General features: G+C 44.1%; 1 protein-coding gene across 3 annotated transcripts in view; it reads right to left on the reverse strand.

Moving 5' to 3' along the window:
• Positions 1-582: 582 nt before the first annotated feature.
• Positions 583-24,435, reverse strand: part of LOC138680760 (protein S100-A16-like) — a 152,667-nt gene continuing 128,814 nt past the window's right edge. For all 3 annotated transcript variants that reach the window (XM_069768034.1, XM_069768032.1, XM_069768029.1), the window contains exon 4: positions 583-1,167. In XM_069768034.1, coding sequence (XP_069624135.1) covers positions 1,012-1,167 — 156 coding nt within the window. In that variant the 3' untranslated portion in view covers positions 583-1,011. The remainder of the gene's footprint in view (positions 1,168-24,435) is intronic.

Genomic DNA, 24,435 nt, shown 5'->3' on the forward strand with positions numbered 1-24,435 from the left:
CAGCTAATGTTGCTCAACAAGCTCGGATAGATGGGGATGCCAGAATGCAGATGGCTGGCAATGTGAGAAGTCAGATGTGTCTGTGTTGTGATCTCTACAGATGAGTCCTGGCTGGAGAAGTTGTCATGGTGGTCTGGACCAGATGGCAAAGACAAGAAAAGTGAACAATTCCATCAGAAAGAACATCCTCTGTAAGTCACCATCTATACCTGTGTTGTAATCTCTACAGACAAGTCCTGGCTGGAGAAGTGATCATGGTGGTCTGGGCCAGATAGGAAAGACAGGAAAAGTGAATGACTCCATCAGACAGTAAGTCAGCTGTAATTCACTATTTTGTGTTCTCCAGGACTGGTATCTACCACTATATGGTCACCGTATTGTGGTAATATCGGTCTTAGTATAGAGATTATTTTCAGTAACAGCGCGGCCATCTGCAGAGGTCCCCTACACCTATTATTAGAGTGCACCACCATAGTTATAAACATATTTACCTGTTTAGTGGCCAACTCCGATGTCCACCCCCCGAGCTGAATCCCTACCTATGCCTCTGCCCCTCATCGTGGTATAAAACATCAGCATAACACCAGTGCACAGCAACAACTTTATACTGAGATCAGAACTATAAGATTTTGTAAACGTATAGTTAGGTCTTGCCATATGCCACCTGTTATTACTCTATGGCCACTAGGAGGCACTGTCCTGAGGCTCGCAGGTCACACCCATTACCAAACATTACAGAAAATGACGATTCTTGTTCGTAATCGGCTATGGTAAATGCAGGATCATCCCCGCACACCAGCGATACACAACACACAGTCCAGCATGGGGATTACTCCCATCATCTGCAGGGAGGCTCATCATATGCGTAGTGAACAAACATGACCCAATTGTTCCTTGGCTCAGATAACACAAAATTACTTTCTGACGGATCAGTGGAATAATACATAGACAGTGCAATCCAGAAATACATGGCTCCAAGTCTGAAGATGAAGAGGATGACAGGACGGGTTATCAGTGCCGCTCCTGGTACTGCATCGCCATCTGTTGGCTCAGCTTCAGGGCAATCTCTCCTATCAATGTCCAGTACTCGTCAAAACTGATCTTCCCGTCCTCGTCCAGATCCAAGGACTGAATCAACTTGTTGGCCGCCTCCTTGTTCTGGGTGTGCTGGGGACAGAGAAAATAGAGAAAAGATTACCAGAATTGTCACAAGTACCTCCATCGTCATCACTGCTTCTCAGAGAGGAGGTCACAATGTCTCCAAAGGTTGGAGCCACACCAGGGTCCTACAGAGTAACCCCTTCATTACAGAAGATGGTGCTTACATAAAGAGATACAAATCTTAATTCATTTTATCATTCAGCATCCCTGAACTCTGAGAAATAGGCAAAGAATCTGTTCAGATTAGGCATAAATTTTCAGTGGACACAACAGCCCTGTTTTGTGTGGTAGATTAACTACAGCCAAGATGTCAGCCCCACCTGATGGCACAGGAGTTCTCTGACCACAAACCTCCTGTTTGCGAGCTCCTCCTTAGCACTTCTGTACTTGAACTGCACCTTGTTCCTCCTCTTATACACCTGACCTGTATAGAAGATCGGAGGAAACAGGAGTATTTAGGGTTAAAAAATAGTAAGCTTTATTACAAAAACATATCAAGTCATATAAAGATATTCCAAAAACCGGATGATGTGCCAGATCAATAGCGCCACCTATGCCCCAATAGTACATAATACATAGTGAGAGGTAAAGGGGAAAGTATGTTCCAAATAAAATAAAAAAAAAAAAAAAATCTATGTTCTGACCAAGTGGTAAAAAATGTGCAAATATGCAGCAGGAACAACACTCACCAAAGGATAGATGGGGGAAGTGGCACTAGATCGCATCCAAGAGCGCCCCAACGTACGTTTCGCTTTTTAGTATGTCAGCTTTATCAAGGGGATAGCTCTATGTCCCTGCAAGGACCTTTTATATCCCATTGGTGGTGATTGTGGGGCCGGTCACATGTTGTGAACCGGCCAATTACTCCAGCGTAGGCGGCGCCTGCGCACTGTGAGCCGCAGGTCCTGCACCGGCCGTCGGCGTCAGGCATAACTGCGCAGGCGCAGGAATAGTAATTCACTGCGCAGCTGCAGAAAGCCTAAAGACGCCGAGGCAGGGGAAGGAGCCGCCGCGTCAACAGCGCGCATGCGCATGGCTGGGTAAGATTAACCCATACAGCTCCCCACAGCATGTAACCGCCAATACAGAGTATGTGCACATAAACGTTTAATATCAGGTTGACTTACCAGTATCATCCTACCAGGATTGACTTTCTAGACATCACTCTGGAGGTCGACGCTGCTCGAAACATACAGACTGACGTCTTTCGCAAACCTACTTCTGTTAATACCCTGATTCGTGCAGACTCAGCACATAACTCTGCCACCATCAGAGCTGTCCCGGTCGGACAGTTCCTGAGGATGAGACGGATCTGCTCATCCGACCAGAAATTTCACAATCAAGCCGTAGATCTGCAGTCCCGCTTTCTGGCACGTGGCTACAGCCGCAGGAGTATTAAGCGGGGCTTTGACAGGGCTAGAAAAACTCGGCGCAGTGACCTGCTGTACACAACCAAGAGAAAAAAGGCAAATACCAATGATGATACTATTAGATTCATTGGTACATATAATCACGAATGGCAAAACATTAGGGGCATCCTGAAAAAACACTGGTCTATTTTGAAGACAGAGCCTGCCCTGGGGACCAGTTTGGGAGATTTTCCCGCCATGACCGCCAGGAGAGCACCTAATTTAGGTAACCTCCTGGTTAGGAGTCATTATGTTCCACCAATTCAAAATATTTTTGGCACTCGGGGTCCCCTTCTGGGGTGTTTTCAGTGTGACCACTGCCTGGCCTGCGCGAATGTCGAACGCATCTCTACTTTTGATACATCAGATGGCCTAAAACAATTTCAGATCAGACAGCACATCACGTGTGGCACAAGTAATGTTGTATATTACGCCACATGTGCCTGTCCCCGTATATATATAGGCCTAACATCTATAGGGAGCTCAGAATTCGGGTGCGTGAGCACGATCAAGACATTCGCGCGGCTGGGACAGTGGTCGATCCATCTGAGCTGAGGACTATCCCACGTCACTTTAGGACCTTTCACAATTGTGACGCGGGGTCTCTTCGGGTCAAGGGGATCGAAAGTCTTCACCTTGGGGTGAGGGGTGGAAACTAAAAAAACTCTTAGCCCAACATGAGGCGAACTGGATTGTCAGCCTCAATACTATGGTACCTAATGGGCTTAATGAGGCACTAAGTTTTTCATCCTTTTTATAATATAAGTGACCGTATTCTGGGGCTCATCTGTTCGCCCCCTCTTTTGACATCATTATGCACCCCCTGGATCATACAATCGGATCCTAGTATTGCTCTTTATGGTTTTAACTTTTATTTTTTCACTATTTCTTTAGTTTTTATGAATTTATGCATGGATCCACATATCCCAGATACTTCCTCATGTGCCTCCACTGAGACCCTAAAGTCTCCAATGCATGCGCCTGATACAAAGGCATCTCTACTTCCATTAAGATGCACACAACATCTGATGAACAGAGGATCTTCCCTTGACCGCAAACAGAATAAGAACGATGGACCTTTTTTTTTTTTTTTAAATATACGTTTATGTGCACATACTCTGTATCGGCGGTTACATGCTGTGGGGAGCTGTATGGGTTAATCTTACCCAGCCGTGCGCATGCGCGCTGATGACGCGGCGACTCCTTCCCCTGCCTTAGCGTCTTTAGGCTTTCTGCAGCTGCGCAGTGAATTACTATTCCTGCGCAGTTATGTCTGACGCCGACAGCCGGTGGAGGACCTGCGCCTACGCTGGAGTGATTGGCCGGTTCACAACATGTGACCGGCCCCACAATCACCACCAATGGGATATAAAAGGTCCTTGCAGGGACATAGAGCTATCCCCTTGATAAAGCTGACATACTAAAAAGCGAAACGTTCGTTGGGGCGCTCTTGGATGCGATCTAGTTCCACTTCCCCCATCTATCCTTTGGTGAGTGTTGTTCCTGCTGCATATTTGCACATTTTTGACCACTTGGTCAGAACATAGATATTTTTTTTTTTATTTGGAACATACTTTCCCCTTTACCTCTCACTATGTATTATGTACTATTGGGGCATAGGTGGCGCTATTGATCTGGCACATCATCCGGTTTTAGTATCACTTTTTGGAATATATTTATATGACTTGATATGTTTTTGTAATAAAGCTTACTATTTTTTAACCCTAAATACTCCTGTTTCCTCCGATCTTCTATGTTTATATGGAGTGGGGTAACTTTGTTCCCTATGGCGTAACTGTACGCAATACCTAAAGCATTATGTGGTTGTCTGGTACCCTGTTTATGCCTGACCTGTATAGTTGGCTTTGGAGGTAAAAGGATGGACCACTGTGGTTCCAGGTATTGCTAGGGAAACCTGCCGGGAGTCACTGGGGTGATCACTAGACAGTCTGTTCTTAGAAGGACCTCTTACACTGTGTGTGTTTAATGATTGGGGAGGAGGAAGTCCCACACATAATTCTGCACTTTATCATCTTCAAACTTCATATCCAACTATGCAATATCCACCATTTTGTGCTCCCTCCTGGCCCAGCCCCATAAGTACCATAGGAAGTTATCCCCAGAGTGTACCCCAACATTACAGCTCTGCTGTGCACCCACTTTGCACTAACTCATGTCCACCATCCTGTCTTTGAACTTGGCATCCTGGGACTTATGATATTTCTGCTGGCATCTGAGCTGCTCACTCCTGCTTAGGGTCTGTTACAGATTCCTGCAGCTGCTGGTGGAGTCTTTTGAAAACAGAAGCTAGCAGCCTGCAGCACTGGTCTTGTCTGCTGCCTGGGATCATCTGGGACAATGTCTTACCATGAATCAGCTACAGAGGACATGGACGCTAGGTCAAGTTTGTCATAAACTGAACACAGTTTATTCCCATCACCATGTCATGCTGAGGACAAGTTTTGGGCAATCTCTCAGGATGCTTGACTATAGATGGTTCATTATGTTTTAGTAGAGCGTTTTTCATGGTTTCGCCACTGTATCCACCACAGGTTACAGGCTCCACAGCACTTTTACTGCTACCACCTGACCGACCGTGTACGTGCTGAACACACCATGATCAAATACATAGCTGCAGCTTTTGTTTAAGCCAAAAGATTTTTAATACGCCACCATGACATGGTAGACTTTTGCCCGCGCCCTGCTCTACTCTATCCTATTAACCCCTTCACCCTCAGAGCTTTTTTTGGTTTTGCGTTTTCGTTTTTCGCTCCCCTTATTCCCAGAGCCATTATTTTTTATTTTTCCGTCAATATGGCCATATGAGGGCTTGTTTTTTGCAGGACGAGTAGTAGTTTTGAAAGATTCTATTGGTTTTACCATGTCGTGTACTAGAAAACATGAAATAAAATTCCAAGTGTGGTGAAATTGCAAACAAAGTGTAATCCCACACTTGTTTTTTTGTTCGGCTTTTTTACTTGGTTCACTAAAGGCGAAAACTGACCTGCCATTATGATTCTCCAGGTCACTAAAAGTTCTTAGACACCAAATATGTCTAGTTTTTTTTTTTTTTTATCCAAGTGGTGAAGAAAAAATTCCAAACTTTGTTAAAAAGAAAAAAGCGCCATTTTCCGATTCTCGCAGCATGTCCATTTTTCGTGATCTCGGGTTAGGTGAGGGCTTCTTTTTGCACGCCGAGCTGTTGTTTTTAATGATACTATTTTGGTGCAGATACGATCGCCCGTTATTCAATTTTAATTTGCATTGTCGCGGCGACCAAAAAACCCGAAATTTTGGCGTTTTGACTTTTTCTCCGCTACGCCGTTTAGCAATCAGGTTAATCCTTTATTTTTATTGATAGATCAGGCGATTCTGAACGCGGCGATACCAAATATGTGTAGGTTAGATTTTATTTTTATTGTTTTATTTTGAATGGGGCAAAAAGGGGTGGGGGGGTGATTTTAACTTTTACATATTTTTATATTTTTAAAAACTTTATATATTTTTTTTCCTTTTGACATGCCTCAATAGTCTCCATAGACTAGAAGCTGCCATAGCCCGATCGGCTCTGCTACATAGATGTGATGGTCACATCTCCTCTATGTAGTAGAATTGCTGACGTGCGATGAATGCCGACCACTGAGTGGCACTCGCAGCAATCCGGGACTGGCAACCATAGAGGTCTCCAGTAGACCTCGGGTTGTCATGCCGACACACCGATGACCCGCAATCATGTGATGCACGTCACCGGTGTGCATATTTCCGGAAGCACCATTTAAATGCCTCTGTCAGAGTTTGACAATGGTATTTAACTAGTTAATAGTCGCGGGTGGATCGCGATTCCATTTGTGGCTATTGCAGGTACATGTCCTCTGTTGAAAACAGCTGACATGTCCCGGGAAAGATGTGGGCTCACCGCCGGAGCCCACATCAAAGGGAGGTACATAGACATCGGCGTACGATTACGTCCGATGTCATTAAGGGGTTAAACATTTTTTTTAAATATCCTGTACTCTTTTTAGGTATTTTTTTTTTATTTTTCATTGGGAACGTGTTACAGATTATTAACCCCTTCCCGACCCATGACGCCACGTAGGCGTCATGAAAGTCGGTGCCAATCCGACCCATGACGCCTATGCGGCGTCATGGAAAGATCGCGTCCCTGCAGATCGAGTGAAAGGGTTAACTCCCATTTCACCCGATCTGCAGGGACAGGGGGAGTGGTAGTTTAGCCCAGGGGGGGTGGCTTCACCCCCTCGTGGCTACGATCGCTCTGATTGGCTGTTGAAAGTGAAACTGCCAATCAGAGCGATTTGTAATATTTCACCTATTATAACGGGTGAAATATTACAATCCAGCCACGGCCGATGCTGAAATATCATCGGCCATGGCTGGAAATACTAATGTGCCCCCACCCCACCGATCGCCCCCCCAGTCCTCCGATCTGGCCGGTACACTGCTCCGGCTCCCCTCTGTCCAGTGCTCCGCTCCCCCCCGTGCTCTTGTCCGCTCCCCCCGTGCTCCAATCACCCCCCCTGCACTCCGATCCACCCCCCCCGGTGCTCCGTTCCACCCCCAGTGCTCCATTCCACGCCCCCCGTGCTCCGTTCCACGCCCCCCGTGCTCCGTTCCACCACTCCCGCGCTCCGATCCCCCCCCCGTGCTCCGATCCCCCCCCCGTGGTCTCCCCCCACCCCATCATACTTACCGATCCAGCCGGGGTCCCGTCCGTCTTCTCCCTGGGCGCCGCCATCTTCCAAAATGGCGGGCGCATGCGCAGTGCGCCCGCCGAATCTGCCGGCCGGCAGATTCGTTCCAAACTGCATTTTGATCACAGAGATATAATCTATCTCAGTGATCAAAATAAAAAAAATAATAAATGACCCCCCCCCTTTGTCACCCCCATAGGTAGGGACAATAAAAAAAAGAAATTTTTTTTTTCCACTAATTTTAGAATAGGGTTAGGGTTAGGGTTAGGGGTAGGGTTAGGGGTAGGGTTAGGGGTAGGGTTAGGGTTTCGGTATTGGCACACGTATTCTGGTCCTCTGCGGATTTTTCCGCTGCGGATTTGATAAATCCGCAGTGCTAAACCGCTGCGGATTTATGGCGGATTTACCGCGGTTTTTCTGCGCATTTCACTGCGGTTTTACAACTGCGATTTTCTATTTGAGCAGTTGTAAAACCGCTGCGGAATCCGCACAAAGAAGTGACATGCTGCGGAATGTAAACCGCTGCGTTTCCGTGCAGTTTTTCCGCAGCATGGGCACAGCGATTTTTGTTTCCCGTAGGTTTACATTGAACTGTAAACTCATGGGAAACTGCTGCGGATCCGCAGCGTGTGCACATACCTTTAGAATTAGGCTATGTGCACACGGTGCGGATTTGGCTGCGGATTGGCCGCTGCGGATTCGCAGCAGTGTTCCATCAGGTTTACAGTACCATGTAAACATATGAAAAACCAAATCCGCTGTGCCCACGGTGCGGAAAATACCGCGCGGAAACGCTGCGTTGTATTTTCCGCAGCATGTCAATTCTTTGTGCGGATTCCGCAGCGTTTTACAACTGTTCCTCAATAGGAATCCGCAGGTGAAATCCGCACAAAAAACACTGGAAATCCGCGGAAAATCCGCAGGTAAAACGCAGTGCCTTTTACCCCCCGATTTTTCAAAAATGGTGCGGAAATATCACACGAATCCGCAACGTGGGCACATAGCCTTAGGGTTAGGGTTGGAATTAGGGTTGTGGTTAGGGTTGTGATTAGGGTTATGGCTACAGTTGGGATTAGGGTTAGGGGTGTGGGGGGGTTAGTGTTGGAGTTAGAATTGAGGGGTTACCACTGTTTAGGCACATCAGGGGTCTCCAAACGCAACATGGCGCCACCATTGATTCCAGCCAATCTCGTATTCAAAAAGTCAAATGGTGCTCCCTCACTTCCGAGCCCTGACATGTGCCCAAACTGTGGTTTACCCCCACATATGGGGTACCAGCATACTCAGGACAAACTGCGCAACAATTACTGGGGTCCAATTTCTCCTGTTACCCTTGTGAATCAAAAAAAATGCTTGCTAAAACATAATTTTTGAGGAAAGAAAAATGATTTTTTATTTTCACGGCTCTGCGTTGTAAACGTCTGTGAAGCACTTGGGGGTTCAAAGTGCTCACCACATATCTAGATAAGTTCCTTGGGGGGTCTAGTTTCCAAAATGGGGTCACTTGTGGGGGGTTTCTACTGTTTAGGCACATCAGGGGCTCTGCAAACGCAACGTGACGCCCGCAGAGCATTCCATCAAAGTCTGCATTTCAAAACGTCACTACTTCAATTCCAAGCCCCGGCATGTGCCCAAACAGTAGTTTACCCCCACATATGGGGTATCAGCGTACTCAGGAGAAACTGGATAACAACTTTTGGGGTCAAATTTCTCCTGTTACCCTTGGGAAAATAAAAAATTGCAGGCTAAAAGATCATTTTTGAGAAAATAATTTTTTTTTTTTTTTTCATGGCTCTGCGTTATAAACTTCTGTGAAGCACTTGGGGGTTCAAAGTCCTCACCACACATCTAGATTAGTTCATTTGGGGGTCTAGTTTCCAAAATGGTGTCATTTCTGGGGGATCTCCAATGTTTAGGCACACAGGGGCTCTCCAAACGTGACATGGTGTCCGCTAATGATTGGAGCTAATTTTCCATTTAAAAAGCCAAATGGCGCGCCATCCCTTCCGAGCCCTGCCGTGCGCCCAAACAGTGGTTTACCCCCACATATGGGGTATCGACGTACTCAGGACAAACTGGACAACAATATTTGGGGTCCAATTTCTCCTATTATCCTTGGCAAAATAGGAAATTCCAGGCTAAAAAATCATTTTTGAGGAAAGAAAAATTATTTTTTATTTTCATGGCTCTGCGTTATAAACTTCTGTGAAGCACCTGGGGGTTTAAAGTGCTCAATATGCATCTAGATAAGTTCCTTGGGGGGTCTAGTTTCCAAAATGGGGTCACTTGTGGGGGAGCTCCAATGTTTAGGCACACAGGGGCTCTCCAAACGCGACATGGTGTCCGCTAACAATTGGAGCTAATTTTCCATTCAAAAAGTCAAATGGCGCGCCTTCCCTTCCGAGCCCTACCGAGTGCCCAAACAGTGGTTTACCCCCACATATGAGGTATCGACGTACTCGGGAGAAATTGCCCAACAAATTTTATGATCCATTTTATCCTACTGCCCATGTGAAAATGAAAAAATTGAGGCGAAAAGATTTTTTTTGTGAAAAAAAAGTACTTTTTCATTTTTACAGATCAATTTGTGAAGCACCTGAGGGTTTAAAGTGCTCACTAGGCATCTAAATAAGTTCCTTGGGGGGTCTAGTTTCCAAAATGGGGTCACTTGTGGGGGAGCGCCAATGTTTAGGCACACAGGAGCTATCCAAACGCGACATGGTGTCCGCTAACGATGGAAATAATTTTTCATTCAAAAAGTCAAATGGCGCTCCTTCCCTTCCGAGCCTTACCATGTGCCCAAACAGTGGTTTACCCCCACATGTGAGGTATTGGTGTACTCAGGAGAAATTGCCCAACACATTTTAGTATCCATTTTATCCTGTTGCCCATGTGAAAATGAAAAAATTGAGGCTAAAAGAATTTTTTTGTGAAAAAAAAGTACTTTTTCATTTTTACGGATCAATTTGTGAAGCACCTGGGGGTTCAAAGTGCTCACTATGCATCTAGATAAGTTCCTTGGGGCGTCTAGTTTCCAAAATGGGGTCACTTGTGGGGGAGCTCCAATTTTTAGGCACACGGGGGCTCTCCAAACGTGACATGGTGTCCGCTAAAGAGTGGAGCCAATTTTTGATTCAAAAAGTCAAATGGCGCTCCTTCCCTTCCAAGCCCTGCCGTGCGCCCAAACAGTGGTTTACCCCTACATATGAGGTATCAGCGTACTCAGGACAAATTGGACAACAACTTTCGTGGTTCAGTTTCTCCTTTTAATATTGGGAAAATAAAAAAATTGTTGCTAAAAGATAATTTTTGTGACTAAAAAGTTAAATGTTCATTTTTTCCTTCCATGTTGCTTCTGCTGCTGTGAAGCACCTGAAGGGTTAATAAACTTCTTGAATGTGGTTTTGAGTACCTTGAGGGGTGCAGTTTTTAGAATGGTGTCACTTTTGGGTATTTTCAGCCATATAGACCCCTCAAACTGACTTCAAATGTGAGGTGGTCCCTAAAAAAAATGGTTTTGAAAATTTCGTTGTAAAAATGACAAATCGCTGGTCAAATTTTAACCCTTATAACTTCCTAACAAAAAAAAATTTTGTTTCCAAAATTGTGCTGATGTAAAGTAAACATGTGGGAAATGTTATTTATTAACTATTTTGTGTCACATATCTCTCTGGTTTAACAGAATAAAAATTCAAAATGTGAAAATTGGGAAATTTTCAAAATTTTCGCCAAATTTCCGTTTTTATCACAAATAAACGCAGAATTTATTGACCTAAATTTACCACTAACATGAAGCCCAATATGTCACGAAAAAACAATCTCAGAACCGCTAGGATCCGTTGAAGCGTTCCTGAGTTATTACCTCATAAAGGGACACTGGTCAGAATTGCAAAAAACGGCAAGGTCTTTAAGGTCAAAATAGGCTGGGTCATGAAGGGGTTAAAAAAATAGTTTAAAAAATGTATGCATTTCAGATTATTGGATTCTGCTTTGTGTACATTTATGGATGCCGATCTCCTACCTGGCCGGAGACACGGACATTGGACAATGCAAGTAGATATATATCACAAGAAATTAGAGGCCAATTTCCCTAGGAGAGTTTCTATACATGTGCTCATGCTTAGTGTCAGGGAGACCAGTTTTGTTTTAGTTCAGTTAGGAACTTGCAGCTCTCTGGCACCCAACAAAAAAACAACTTAAGTCCAAATATATGTCAAGTCTTTTGATATTAGTGCTATGGCCAGGTATATTTATACAATATCTAATGTTTGTCTCATTTTCGGGACATTATATTGATTTATTTCTCTTTTCGTTTTCTTTTGTCTATTGTCCTAATGTGTGTTGTGGTATTTACTCACTCTTGTACGTTGATTTACTCATTCTTTTTATGGTCAATAAGGCCGATAATATTTGTGCGTGGGTTATTATATATAAGTGTCTACCATTTAATCTATGTGGCGTATACTTCTTATCTATTAACAAGGCTTCACTCTGTATTTGCATATGCTGCTCAGGTGGATATGTTCCTATTATTGGATTTATCCAAGGTTGTGCTTTGACAGCGCTGCATATGTAGGCGCATTCATCCAGCGCTTCTATGACGCATGCGCTGTAGGCTCCTATTATGGTTCGCATTGTGCACCTCACCTAAGCGGTATCCGTTCTACTTTATTCCATTACGCTTGCGCCACATGGAACGCACTGCTGCGCTCCATTATTGAGTGTCCGTCTCATAATGCCACACTCTCGTGACGTTTTTGGAGGCGTGGATCTGTACGACGCATGCGCAGTTCTATTCCTAGTATGGAACGCACCGTGCGCTTCACCCAGCGCCGGCTCCTCCGAAGGACGTCATTTCCGGAGGCAGTCTTGATTTGGCGTACGCCACACTTACCCACGTGTATTTATATGGGCATACTTGGTGAGTACACTACAGCCTTTATCCTTTTTCTTGCTTGCGGCTACAATACCCCTGATGAACCCCCGTTCCATCCACATGGGGGGGAAACGCGTCGGGCATTGGTCGGGGAGACTGCTGTCTTGTGCTTGATTAGATGTCCGGATCCATTTGATAAAACCGCATACCCACCACGGACCCGGGTTATTTGGATTTATCGAACATCGCTACATATCCACCACGGGCCTACAGATGAGTATTGAATGCTCTCTGATTTCTTTTTGTGAGGGGGATCATTGTGTCCTGCCCCATTACTTTTTTGTACCTGTGGGGGTCTTGGTGTGGTGGGCTTTGATGGACCTGTCACTTTGTAACATATATTGAAACAATAATAACACCTGCTCTTGTGAGATATACATTGAAATTATAAATAGCAGTATGAGCAAATTTGGTGCTACTTATCTTAAAGTATTGTTTCAATGTGACTAACGGGCAATCTCTATCAAGCATCCATTTTTTCTTTATTTGGGTATAAGGAGTTATACATCTGATTTTCTAGTTGCTGTATCTTGCTACTTAATTGAGGCTTCTGATGTTGGTATGCTATATGGTTGACTTTTTGTATAGCGGGTGACCATGCTCGCATACTTTAGCATTTGATTAAAAACCTCAAGTATTTCTCACTCCTTAAACCAGATGAGATCGCATGTTTGTATTAAATATGGACAATACTAGTACTTTCTCATTCACCCTATTTTTGTGAATCTTTTTGCTGGCTGATATTGCTATAAGACATAATTGTCTACTACATGAAATATACGCATATCTAAGCAATGCATTAGACTCATCGCATATTCTATATTATTCAAATATTTTTTCGTTTTTTTTATTTAGTTCTTTTTGGGTGTTTGGGTTTGTTTGTGGGACATTTTCTTTATTCTATCCCTATTAGGGACGTTTTAGGGCTTCTAGGGTCAGTCGACGTGGAGTGGGGGCGCCTACCGCTTCACATTAGGGTGCCAACCCCCACTGTCAGGTAGGTCTTCCGTTAGGGATTTTTTTAGGTCTACTTTAGGGTTCCCTATCTAGGGTCTTCTAGGGATTCCCTAGGCTTAGTCGACGCTGAGTGGGGGCGCCTACCGCAGAAACTTAGGGTGCCAACCTCCACTGATAGGTAGGTCTCAATGTAGATTCTTCCTAGGGCCCTATAGGTACATAATTATATGTCTATTCTATTTTTTGTTATTTATGGAAAGAGTACTTTTTTAGAGACTATTAATAAAGGTTATTTTTTAGGTATCCTTGTTTGTTTTAGGTTTTTTGAGTTGGTCTAGGATTCCACATATATTTGGACTTAGGTTGTTTTTTTGATCTATGATATGGCTAGCTTTCTCTCAGGACCTGTAGACAATAAGAGGTGGCTTGATGATGCAAGGGAGGTCTTTTCGGATGTTGAGGGCACGGGAGGCTCCTCATCCACCCCTACTTTGAGGAATTTATTTGCTGATCTCTTGACTATCTATAGAAACAACATTAAATCTTGGTGGGAGGTTCAGTCCTTGGACAACTATATTAAACATCGAATAGTTCCACGTGGTCTCAGGATACATCTCTTACCAGCTCCTAGGTGCGTTTCCCCTACACTACTTAGTAAGTGGGAGGAGGAATCAATTTCATCATCACTGCGCTTTATGCAGATACTTTTGGAAGAGGAAAAAAAGACGTTGGAAAGCTCTTCGATTAAACTCAAGGAACACATAGAGTCTATCTTGAAATTCAAGAGTGATCCAGAATTCAATAATAGAGAAGAGTCTCTCAAAAACGCGGTGGAAAAATTCCACCTGGAAGTAAAAGAGAGAAAACATAAACGGTTTATCAAGGACTGTTCTGAATTTAAAGAGAAAAGAGCGTACCCTTCATTACAAGTCTCTTCAGCACCAACTACTGACATATCCTCATCTGATATTGACTCCTCAGACGCGGATTCAGCATCAAGGGGTTACTTGGCGACACAGTTTGCGAAACCTAGGAATCGCGGCAAGAGAGGTGGGCGACGATGGCAAAATCAAAGACAGGACAGGGGATATCAACCCTCTACTTCTTCATCTTCCTCTTTTTTAGAGGATCGGGGGGGAAGCATTTATCATCTGCGGACTCGGAATTCCAACAACTAACAGAAAGGAATTCATCTGTAATGAACGACAGTAATCAGATCATTAATATGTCGATTTGTCAACTGAAAGATAATGAGAAGCAGGTTTTTAGTAAAGGCCTCACTTTCGTCCCCACGATGAGATTTGATCCATTTGTATGGATCAAGGACTTGGACCTCTTTACGAGGAAACTTAAATGGAGACGTTTTTTTCAAAGGAATGACCTCCAGAGATGCCAACAATTGGGTATCTCTATGGATGATCTGACTGATGTTGATATATTGACTGAACTTAGTGAGGAAGGGGTGAGGGCAGCTGGTGAGGGTCCATTCACAGATTTGAAACCAGTGAGTAAACGGTTGCCGCCACCTAGTGACTATGGAAGTATTGAGATCTTTCAAAAATTGGTCTCGCAGGAAATTAATAACATCATTCCTGATTTGGACCCTACTCACCCAAACCTTACAGTAGCTGAGAGGAGATCACTTGATAATCTTAAAAATAACAATTCAATTGTCATCAAACCGTCTGATAAAGGCGGAAATATTGTTATTTTGGACTCCTCTCAATATGTAGATATGTGTAATTCCATCCTGTCGGACAGATCATCATATGAGGTTTTAAAAAACGACCCAACTGTGGGTTATACCTCGGAGTTGAAGAGTATCCTCAATTGAGCTATTGGGTCTAAACTTATTTCGAGCAATGAACACAATTTCTTGTTACCTAAATTTCCAACTGTGGCAACCTTTTATGCACTCCCCAAAGTACATAAGGGCCTTAGTCCCTTGAAAGGACGCCCTATTGTGTCAGGGGTGGATGCCCTTTCACAAAACTCGAGTGTATATGTGGACAAACTACTAAGGTCTTTTGTTACTGCTCTACCCTCCTACATTAGGGACACAAGTGATCTCCTGATGAAATTAGAGGACATTGTAGTGGAACCTGATACCATCATTGCCTCCATTGACGTAGAGGCATTATATAGCAGTATTCGCCATCAGGATGGCCTTAGAGCAGTCAAATACTTCCTGAGCAGTAGAGGTACCCATTTTGCGTCACATAACGCTTTTCTGATTGAACTTCTGGAGTTTGTACTTCAACGGAACTATTTCCTTTTCAATGGGAAGGGGTACCACCAGCTCAGGGGCACAGCAATGGGGAGCCCTTGTGCTCCCACGTATGCTAATTTGCTCCTGGGCTGGTGGGAAGACACTTTTGTCTTTAGGGACGAGGATGTCACATGGTGCCCCAGGATTATTTTCTGGGGCAGATACATAGATGACATCCTTGTCCTGTGGAAGGGTGATGCTTGTTCTTTCTCTGACTTCCTAAGTTATTTAAACACCACATTGGAAGGCCTATATTTTACCTTTGAAATAGGGGGTGACAGCATCACCTTTCTTGATGTCTTCATTAAAAGGCTTAGTGATGGCTCTCTCGGCACGTCTATCTATCGAAAACCAACAGCTACAAACAGCCTTCTAAGATGGGAGAGTCATCATCCCTTCCCCTTGAAAAGTGGTATCCCGAAGGGACAGTTTCTTCGTTTACGAAGAAACTGTTCGTCCCTGAGTGATTTTAAATCTAGATCCACGGAACTTAAACACCGTTTCAGGGATAGGGGTTACCCCGATGATGTGATTGGTTCCGCATTTGAGACAGCCTTGGACTCTAACAGGACGTCTCTCTTGATACCAAAGATTGAGACTGGTGTAACATCTACCACACGTCTCATTGGTACTTTTGATGATCAGTCCAAAAGAGTGTTTGACATCTTTAAGAAACACTGGCAAATATTGAGGTCTGACCCGGATGTTAGTGGGTTTATCTCTCCACATCCATCAATCACGTACAGAAGGGGAAGGTCAATCAAGGACAGCATTGTCCAGAGCCATTTTGTGCCCCCTAAAAAACAGGGTACATGGCTGGAAAATAGATCAACCGGCACATTTAGGTGTGGACATTGCTCTTTTTGTAGATTTATCTGTGTCTCTAACACCTTTCAGAGTTCAGCTACGAATAGGACGTTCTCCATGAGACAGTTTGCTAACTGTAAAACAGTAGGGGTCGTGTACCTCTGCACGTGTTCGTGCCCTAAGGACTATGTGGGCAAAACAAAAAGAGAACTGAGGGTTCGGATAGGCGAACACCTCGGGGATATCCGGCACTGCAGAGATACTCCAATTGCACGACATGTCATCAATACACATGGTGGTGATCCAGGTTCCCTTAGTTTTAGGGTTATTGAAGTTATCCCTCCCTCGGTAAGACGGGGTGACTGGGACAAAAAAATTATACAGCGCGAAACAAGATGGATTTATTTAATGAGATCGATGAGCCCTCTGGGCCTCAACGAACAGCTGACCTTCACTGGTTTTATCTAGCCCCTTGTCAAGTCCTTTGATATTAGTGCTATGGCCAGGTATATTTATACAATATCTAATGTTTGTCTCATTTTCGGGACATTATATTGATTTATTTCTCTTTTCGTTTTCTTTTGTCTATTGTCCTAATGTGTGTTGTGGTATTTACTCACTCTTGTACGTTGATTTACTCATTCTTTTTATGGTCAATAAGGCCGATAATATTTGTGCGTGGGTTATTATATATAAGTGTCTACCATTTAATCTATGTGGTGTATACTTCTTATCTATTAACAAGGCTTCACTCTGTATTTGCATATGCTGCTCAGGTGGATATGTTCCTATTATTGGATTTATCCAAGGTTGTGCTTTGACAGCGCTGCATATGTAGGCGCATTCATCCAGCGCTTCTATGACGCATGCGCTGTAGGCTCCTATTATGGTTCGCATTGTGCACCTCACCTAAGCGGTATCCGTTCTACTTTATTCCATTACGCTTGCGCCACATGGAACGCACTGCTGCGCTCCATTATTGAGTGTCCGTCTCATAATGTCACACTCTCGTGACGTTTTTGGAGGCGTGGATCTGTACGACGCATGTGCAGTTCTATTCCTAGTATGGAACGCACCGTGCGCTTCACCCAGCGCCGGCTCCTCCGAAGGACGTCATTTCCGGAGGCAGTCTTGATTTGGCGTACTCCACACTTACCCACGTGTATTTATATGGGCATCCTTGGTGAGTACACTACAGCCTTTATCCTTTTTCTTGCTTGCGGCTACAATACCCCTGATGAACCCCCGTTCCATCCACATGGGGGGGAAACGCGTCGGGCATTGGTCGGGGAGACTGCTGTCTTGTGCTTGATTAGATGTCCGGATCCATTTGATAAAACCGCATACCCACCACGGACCCGGGTTATTTGGATTTATCGAACATCGCTACATATCCACCACGGGCCTACAGAGGAGTATTGAATGCTCTCTGATTTCTTTTTGTGAGGGGGATCATTGTGTCCTGCCCCATTACTTTTTTGTACCTGTGGGGGTCTTGGTGTGGTGGGCTTTGATGGACCTGTCACTTTGTAACATATATTGAAACAATAATAACACCTGCTCTTGTGAGATATACATTGAAATTATAAATAGCAGTATGAGCAAATTTGGTGCTACTTATCTTAAAGTATTGTTTCAATGTGACTAACGGGCAATCTTTATCAAGCATCCATTTTTTCTTTATTTGGGTATAAGGAGTTATACATCTGATTTTCTAGTTGCTGTATCTTGCTACTTAATTGAGGCTTCTGATGCTGGTATGCTATATGGTTGACTTTTTGTATAGCGGGTGACCATGCTCGCATACTTTAGCATTTGATTAAAAACCTCAAGTATTTCTCACTCCTTAAACCAGATGAGATCGCATGTTTGTATTAAATATGGACAATACTAGTACTTTCTCATTCACCCTATTTTTGTGAATCTTTTTGCTGGCTGATATTGCTATAAGACATAATTGTCTACTACATGAAGTATACGCATATCTAAGCAATGCATTAGACTCATCGCATATTCTATATTATTCAAATATTTTTTCGTTTTTTTATTTAGTTCTTTTTGGGTGTTTGGGTTTGTTTGTGGGACATTTTCTTTATTCTATCCCTATTAGGGACGTTTTAGGGCTTCTAGGGTCAGTCGACGTGGAGTGGGGGCGCCTACCGCTTCACATTAGGGTGCCAACCCCCACTGTCAGGTAGGTCTTCCGTTAGGGATTTTTTTAGGTCTACTTTAGGGTTCCCTATCTAGGGTCTTATAGGGATTCCCTAGGGTTAGTCGACGCTGAGTGGGGGCGCCTACCGCAGAAACTTAGGGTGCCAACCTCCACTGATAGGTAGGTCTCAATGTAGATTCTTCCTAGGGCCCTATAGGTACATAATTATATGTCTATTCTATTTTTTGTTATTTATGGAAAGAGTACTTTTTTAGAGACTATTAATAAAGGTTATTTTTTAGGTATCCTTGTTTGTTTTAGGTTTTTTGAGCTCTCTGGCACCCCCTTACCCTCAGGTCAGTCAGGAAACTGCACCTAGGATAAGTAGTCACTGGACAGGCTGCTCTGTCACGTACTAGCTATCAGGGCACCCTGCAGTAAGGGCGGTGTGCATTTCACCAGTCCCAGGCCGGGAATGCACACATAAACCTTTGATCTGTCACTGCCAGGATTCCAAATAACACCAGAACTCTAAGTGGCCACAAGTTCCTCAGTTAATATAAGCAAGGTCCGTTACCAGAGCCTATATCTGGTCAGAAACCAACCCCAGGTAGCGGGAATTTGTCCGGAGTCCGTGTCAGTTCGGTCATAAAGCAAAAAGAACGAAGCTAGTAAATTAATATGTTTACTCAAACTCCAGAAAATATCAGCAGTGTTTACAAAAATACAAAAGATATTACAAAAAGAGACAAAATACAATATGTACAACAGTAAAGAAATTAACATAGGAACTTTCTGTATCTCAGTCACAGGTATGACGTGTCGATAAAGGGGAGGAGAGGTCCCAAAGAAATGGTTCAGCAGCACAGCATGGTGTTCTTGGCCGTCTCTCTGGCTGTGAACACCTCCAAAAATGTATATTTCTGTCTTAAGCTTTGCCCACAAACATAGAGACTCCTTCTTTTGCTGACCTCACTGGTGGGCTGGTTTCTGCAAAATATACCTCTCTTTGGAAGTTATCAAAACTCCTTTTTTCCCATCTTTGGCTTGGAAGCTCACAGGGCGACATTAGGGCCATTATATTTTTCCCTGCGAATTTACCATTCTTTTGAAAATCATACCAAGAAAGCAGCACCAAAGGAACCAAAAAAATAATAAAAATATTAAACAAATTATAATCATGCGTATTGAAAATTAAACAGGGAGAAGACAATGGTAGGCTGAAAGATGAAACCATGGTGGTAAAAACAGGCTAGCAAGTTGCAAAAAAAAAAAAACAGGACAAGTGAATAAGACAAACAGGTCATAAAGTGCAAATGCATTGTGCTATAATGTGTATCATTGTGCAAAAATATAGAGACCACATGTGGTAAGATACTTATTGCACAAAATACACAGGTGCTAAAAGCCATCCAAAGGAAACAAGTACAAGACCTGAAGTCTGGTGTAAAGTACAAATAAAACCAAAGGGGTTACATGTAAAGCTGTGGAGCCACCCACCCCAACGTACGTTTCGGCAATATTGCCTTCTTCCAGAGGTAACAATTTACCATTCTTTTGAGACCAAACATGGCATGTCTGCGTGTTACTGTTGGGGGGCAGAAATAAATTTCTCAGGTTTCTGATGGTCCTAACGGCCACAGAATGCCACCATGCATAGCCCTACATACTCAGATCCCGGAAATCCAATTTTGACGTTTCTAAGATTACTGGGAGTTAATAAATTTGATTGAGTATTTTAGGATATGAACAAAAAAAATCTCTGGCTGGAAAACCTTCAATCTGGTTAGAGCTGACCATAGCAATACACTTGCAAACTCGCATTCCCAAGGGAGGGGGGAGGGAGTAGAATTTCACAGAGGGGGCTTGAGGGAAATTATAGCTGCAGGCAGGATTTTGGGTCCTTACAGAAACAAAAAGGGGGGAAGGGCAGTAAGTTAGTTTTGTTTGTGTAACCCGGACAATGGAAAATTATTCATATTTTCCTGACACTTCCCCCTTTTGGACTGCGCTATGGAGGCACGAACTCTACAGTCATGGCCAAAAGTATTGACACCCCTGCAATTCTGTCAGATTTTCTTCCTGAAAATGATTGCAAACACAAATTATTTGGAATTATTATCTTCATTTAATTTGTCTTAAATGAAAAAACACAAAAAGAATTGTCCTAAATCCAAATTGGATATAATTCCACACCAAACATAAAAAAAGGGGTGGACAAAAGTATTGGCACTGTTCGAAAAATCATGTGATGCTTCTCTAATTTGTGTAATTAACAGCACCTGTAACTTACCTGTAGCACCTAACAGGTGTTGGCAATAACTAAATCACACTTGCAGCCAGTTGACATGGATTAAAATTGACTCAACCTCTGTCCTGTGTCCTTGTGTGTACCACATTGAGTATGGAGAAAAGAAAGAAGACCAAAGAACTGTCTGAGGACTTGAGAAACCAAATTGTGAGGAAGCAGGAGCAATCTCAAGGCTACAAGTCCATCTCCAAAGACCTGAATGTTCCTGTGTCTACCAAGAAGTTTAAAGCCCATGGCACTGTGGCTAACCTCCCTAGATGTGGACGGAAAAGAAAAATTGACAAGAGATTTCAACGCAAGATTGTGCGGATGTTGGATAAAGAACTTCGACTAACATCCAAACAAGATCAAGCTGCCCATAAGTCCGAGGGTACAACAGTGTCAACCCGTACTATCCATCGGCGTCTGAATGAAAAGGGACTGTATGGTAGGAGACCCAGGAAGACCCCACTTCTTACCCCGAGACATAAAAAAGCCAGGCTGGAGTTTACCAAAACTTACCTGAAATAGCCTAAAACGTTTTGGAAGAATGTTCTCTGGTCAGATGAGACAAAAGTAGAGCTTTTGGGGCAAAGGCATCAACAGAGTTTACAGGAGAAAAAAGAGGCATTCAAAGAAAAGAACACGGTCCCTACAGTCAAACATGGCGGAGGTTCCCTGATGTTTTGGGGTTGCTTTGCTGCCTCTGGCACTGGACTGCTTGACCGTGTGCATGGCTTTATGAAGTCTGAAGACTACCAACAAATTTTGCAGCATAATGTAGGGCCCAGTGTGAGAAAGCTGGGTCTCCCTCAGAGGTCATGGGTCTTCCAGCAGGACAGTGACCCAAAACACACTTCAAAAAGCACTAGAAAATGGTTTGAGAGAAAGCACTGGAGACTTCTAAGGTGGCCAGCAATGAGTCCAGACCTGAATCCCATAGAACACCTGTGGAGATATCTAAAAATGGCAGTTTGGAGAAGGCACCCTTCAAATATCAGGGACCTGGAGCAGTTTGCCAAAGAAGAATGGTCTAAAATTCCAGCAGAGCATTGTAAGAAACTCATTGCTGGTTACTGGAAGCGGTTGGTCGCATTTATTTTGGCTAAAGTTCGTGCAACCAAGTATTAGGCTGAGGGTGCCAATACGGTTTTCTGGCCCATTTTTGGAGTTTTGTGTGAAATGATCAATGTTTTGCTCTTTGCTTCATTCTATTTTGTTTTTTCATTTAAGACAAATTAACCCCTTTCTGCCAGCTGACGGAATAGTACGTCAGCTGGCAGATCCCCTGCTTTGAGGTGGGCTCCGGCGGTGAGCCCACCTCAAAGCCGCGACATGCCAGCTGTTTTGTACAGCTGACATGTGCGCGCAATGAGCGCGAGCGGAATCGCGATCCGCCCGCGCCCATTAACTAGTTAAATGCCGCCGTCAAGCGCTGACAGCGGCATTTAACTAGCGCTCCCGGCCGCGCGGCCGGAGTTGCTCGCACTGCGGACCCCCGTCACATGATCGGGGGTCAGCAGTGCATCGCCATAACAACCAGAGGTCTCCTTGAGACCTCTATGGTTGTTGATGGCCGATTGCTTTGAGCGCCACCCTGTGGTCGGCGTTCAAAGCAACCCTGCATTTCTGCTACATAGAGGTGATCTGTACTTCACCTCTATGTAGCAGAGCCGATCGAGTTAAGCATGCTTCTAGCCTCCCATGGAGGCTATTGAAGCATGCCAAAATTAAAAAAAAAAAGTGATTAAAAATATAAAAAAAATAAAAAATATATAAAAGTTCAAATCACCTCCCTTTCGCCCCAATCAACATAAAACAATTTAAAAAAATCAAACATACACATATTTGGTATCGCCGCGTTCAGAATCGCCCGATCTATCAATAAAAACAAAGGATTAACCTGACCGCTAAATGACGTAGCGAGAAAAAAAATCAAAACGCCAAAATTACGTTTTTTTGGTCGCCGCGACATTGCATTAAAATGCAATAACGGGCGATCAAAAGAACGTATCTACACCAAAATGGTATCATTAAAAACGCCAGCTTGGCACGCAAAAAATAAGCCCTCACCTGACCCCAGATCACGAAAATTGGAGACGCTACGGGTATCGGAAAATCGCGCATTTTTTTTTTTTAGCAAAATTTGGAATTTTTTTTCACCACTTAGATAAAAAATAACCTAGACATGTTTGGTGTCTATGAACTCGTAATGACCTGGAGAATCATAATGGCAGGTTAGTTTTAGCATTTAGTGAACCTAGCAAAAAAGCCAAACAAAAAACAAGTGTGAGATTGCACTTTTTTTGCAATTTCATCACACTTGGAATTTTTTTCCCGTTTTCTGTTACATGGCATGGTAAAATCAATGGTATCTTTCAAAAGTACATCTCGTCCCGCAAAAAATAAGCCCTCGCATGGCCATATTGACGGAAAAACAAAAAAGTTATGGCTCTGGGAAGGAGGGGAGCAAAAAACGAAAATGAAAAAGCGGAAAAAGCTCCAGGGGTGAAGGGGTTAAATGAAGATAATACCAAAGAATTTGTGATTGCAATCATTCTCAGGAAGAAACTGAGTATTATCTGACAGAATTGCAGGGTTGTCAATACTTTTGGCCATGACTGTAGGTATTCCTCCATGCGCACCTCTGCGGACTCGCCCTACCGGTATAATCCATCTGCATTGCATGCTCGCTGCCCTTTTTGTGTTGAACGGTTAAGTCGTGCCGCTGGAGGGTAAGGTTCCAGAATAACAACCGTCCGTTGGTACCGGACACGTTATGCAGCCAACTCAGGGGGTTGTGGTCGGTCACAATGGTGAAGGAGCGCCCGTACAAGTAGGGCTCAAACCATGGCCAGGCACTCCTCTATGGTGGAATAGGCCACTTCCCTCAGCAGGAGCTTCCGGCTTAGGTACAACACAGGATGGTCTTGGTTACCCGAGTAGACCTGGCTGAGCACAGCACCGAGGCCAAACTCGCTGGCATCGGTTTGTACTAAGAACGGCTGACTGCAGATGTCTGCCCTTAGCACAGGAGAGCTGCTCAGGACCGTCTTCAAAGCCCACCTCACAGCCATTTGTCCAATTGACTGTATGGGGTAGTTTTTTCTTGGTGAGGTCTGTCAAGTGCTTCGCAAGGCTACTATAGTTTTGTACAAAGCGCCTATAGTAACCTGCAGTGCCCAAGAAGTACATCACCTGCTTCTTGGTCCTGGGAGTGGGCCAGGATGCAATAGCATCCACTTTCCCAAGCTCTGGCCTCAGAATACCCCCTCCACCTACCCAGTGCCCCAGGTAGTGGACCTCACTCATGCCCATCTGGCACTTTCCCGGCTTGATGGTCAAGCCTGCATGGTGAATGTGCCCGAGCACCTGCTGCAGATGCTCGAGGTGATCCTCCCAGGTGGAACTGAAGACAGCAATGGATACGTAGCGTGCCCTAGCTAACCGCTCAAACAGTTCTTCGATGCGTGGCATTGGGTGCGCATCGGAGACCATTATGGCGTTGAGCCCCTGCAGTCCACACAGAATTGGGTGGTCCGATCCTCTTTTGGCACCAGGACTACAGGTGAGGCCCATGCGCTCTGAGACCATTTAATTACCCCAACTGGAGCATCTCATTGATCTCCTGGCACATCGTTTCCCGTACCTCATCCGAGAGGATGTCCGCCATATTGGGGCATGATTCCCAATGTACACGTCATGGACCGCTATCTCAGTCCTCCCAGGCATGTTGGTAAACACG

The sequence above is a fragment of the Ranitomeya imitator genome, chromosome 1 (genome assembly GCF_032444005.1).
Source record: "Ranitomeya imitator isolate aRanImi1 chromosome 1, aRanImi1.pri, whole genome shotgun sequence".
Taxonomy (NCBI): domain Eukaryota; kingdom Metazoa; phylum Chordata; class Amphibia; order Anura; family Dendrobatidae; genus Ranitomeya; species Ranitomeya imitator.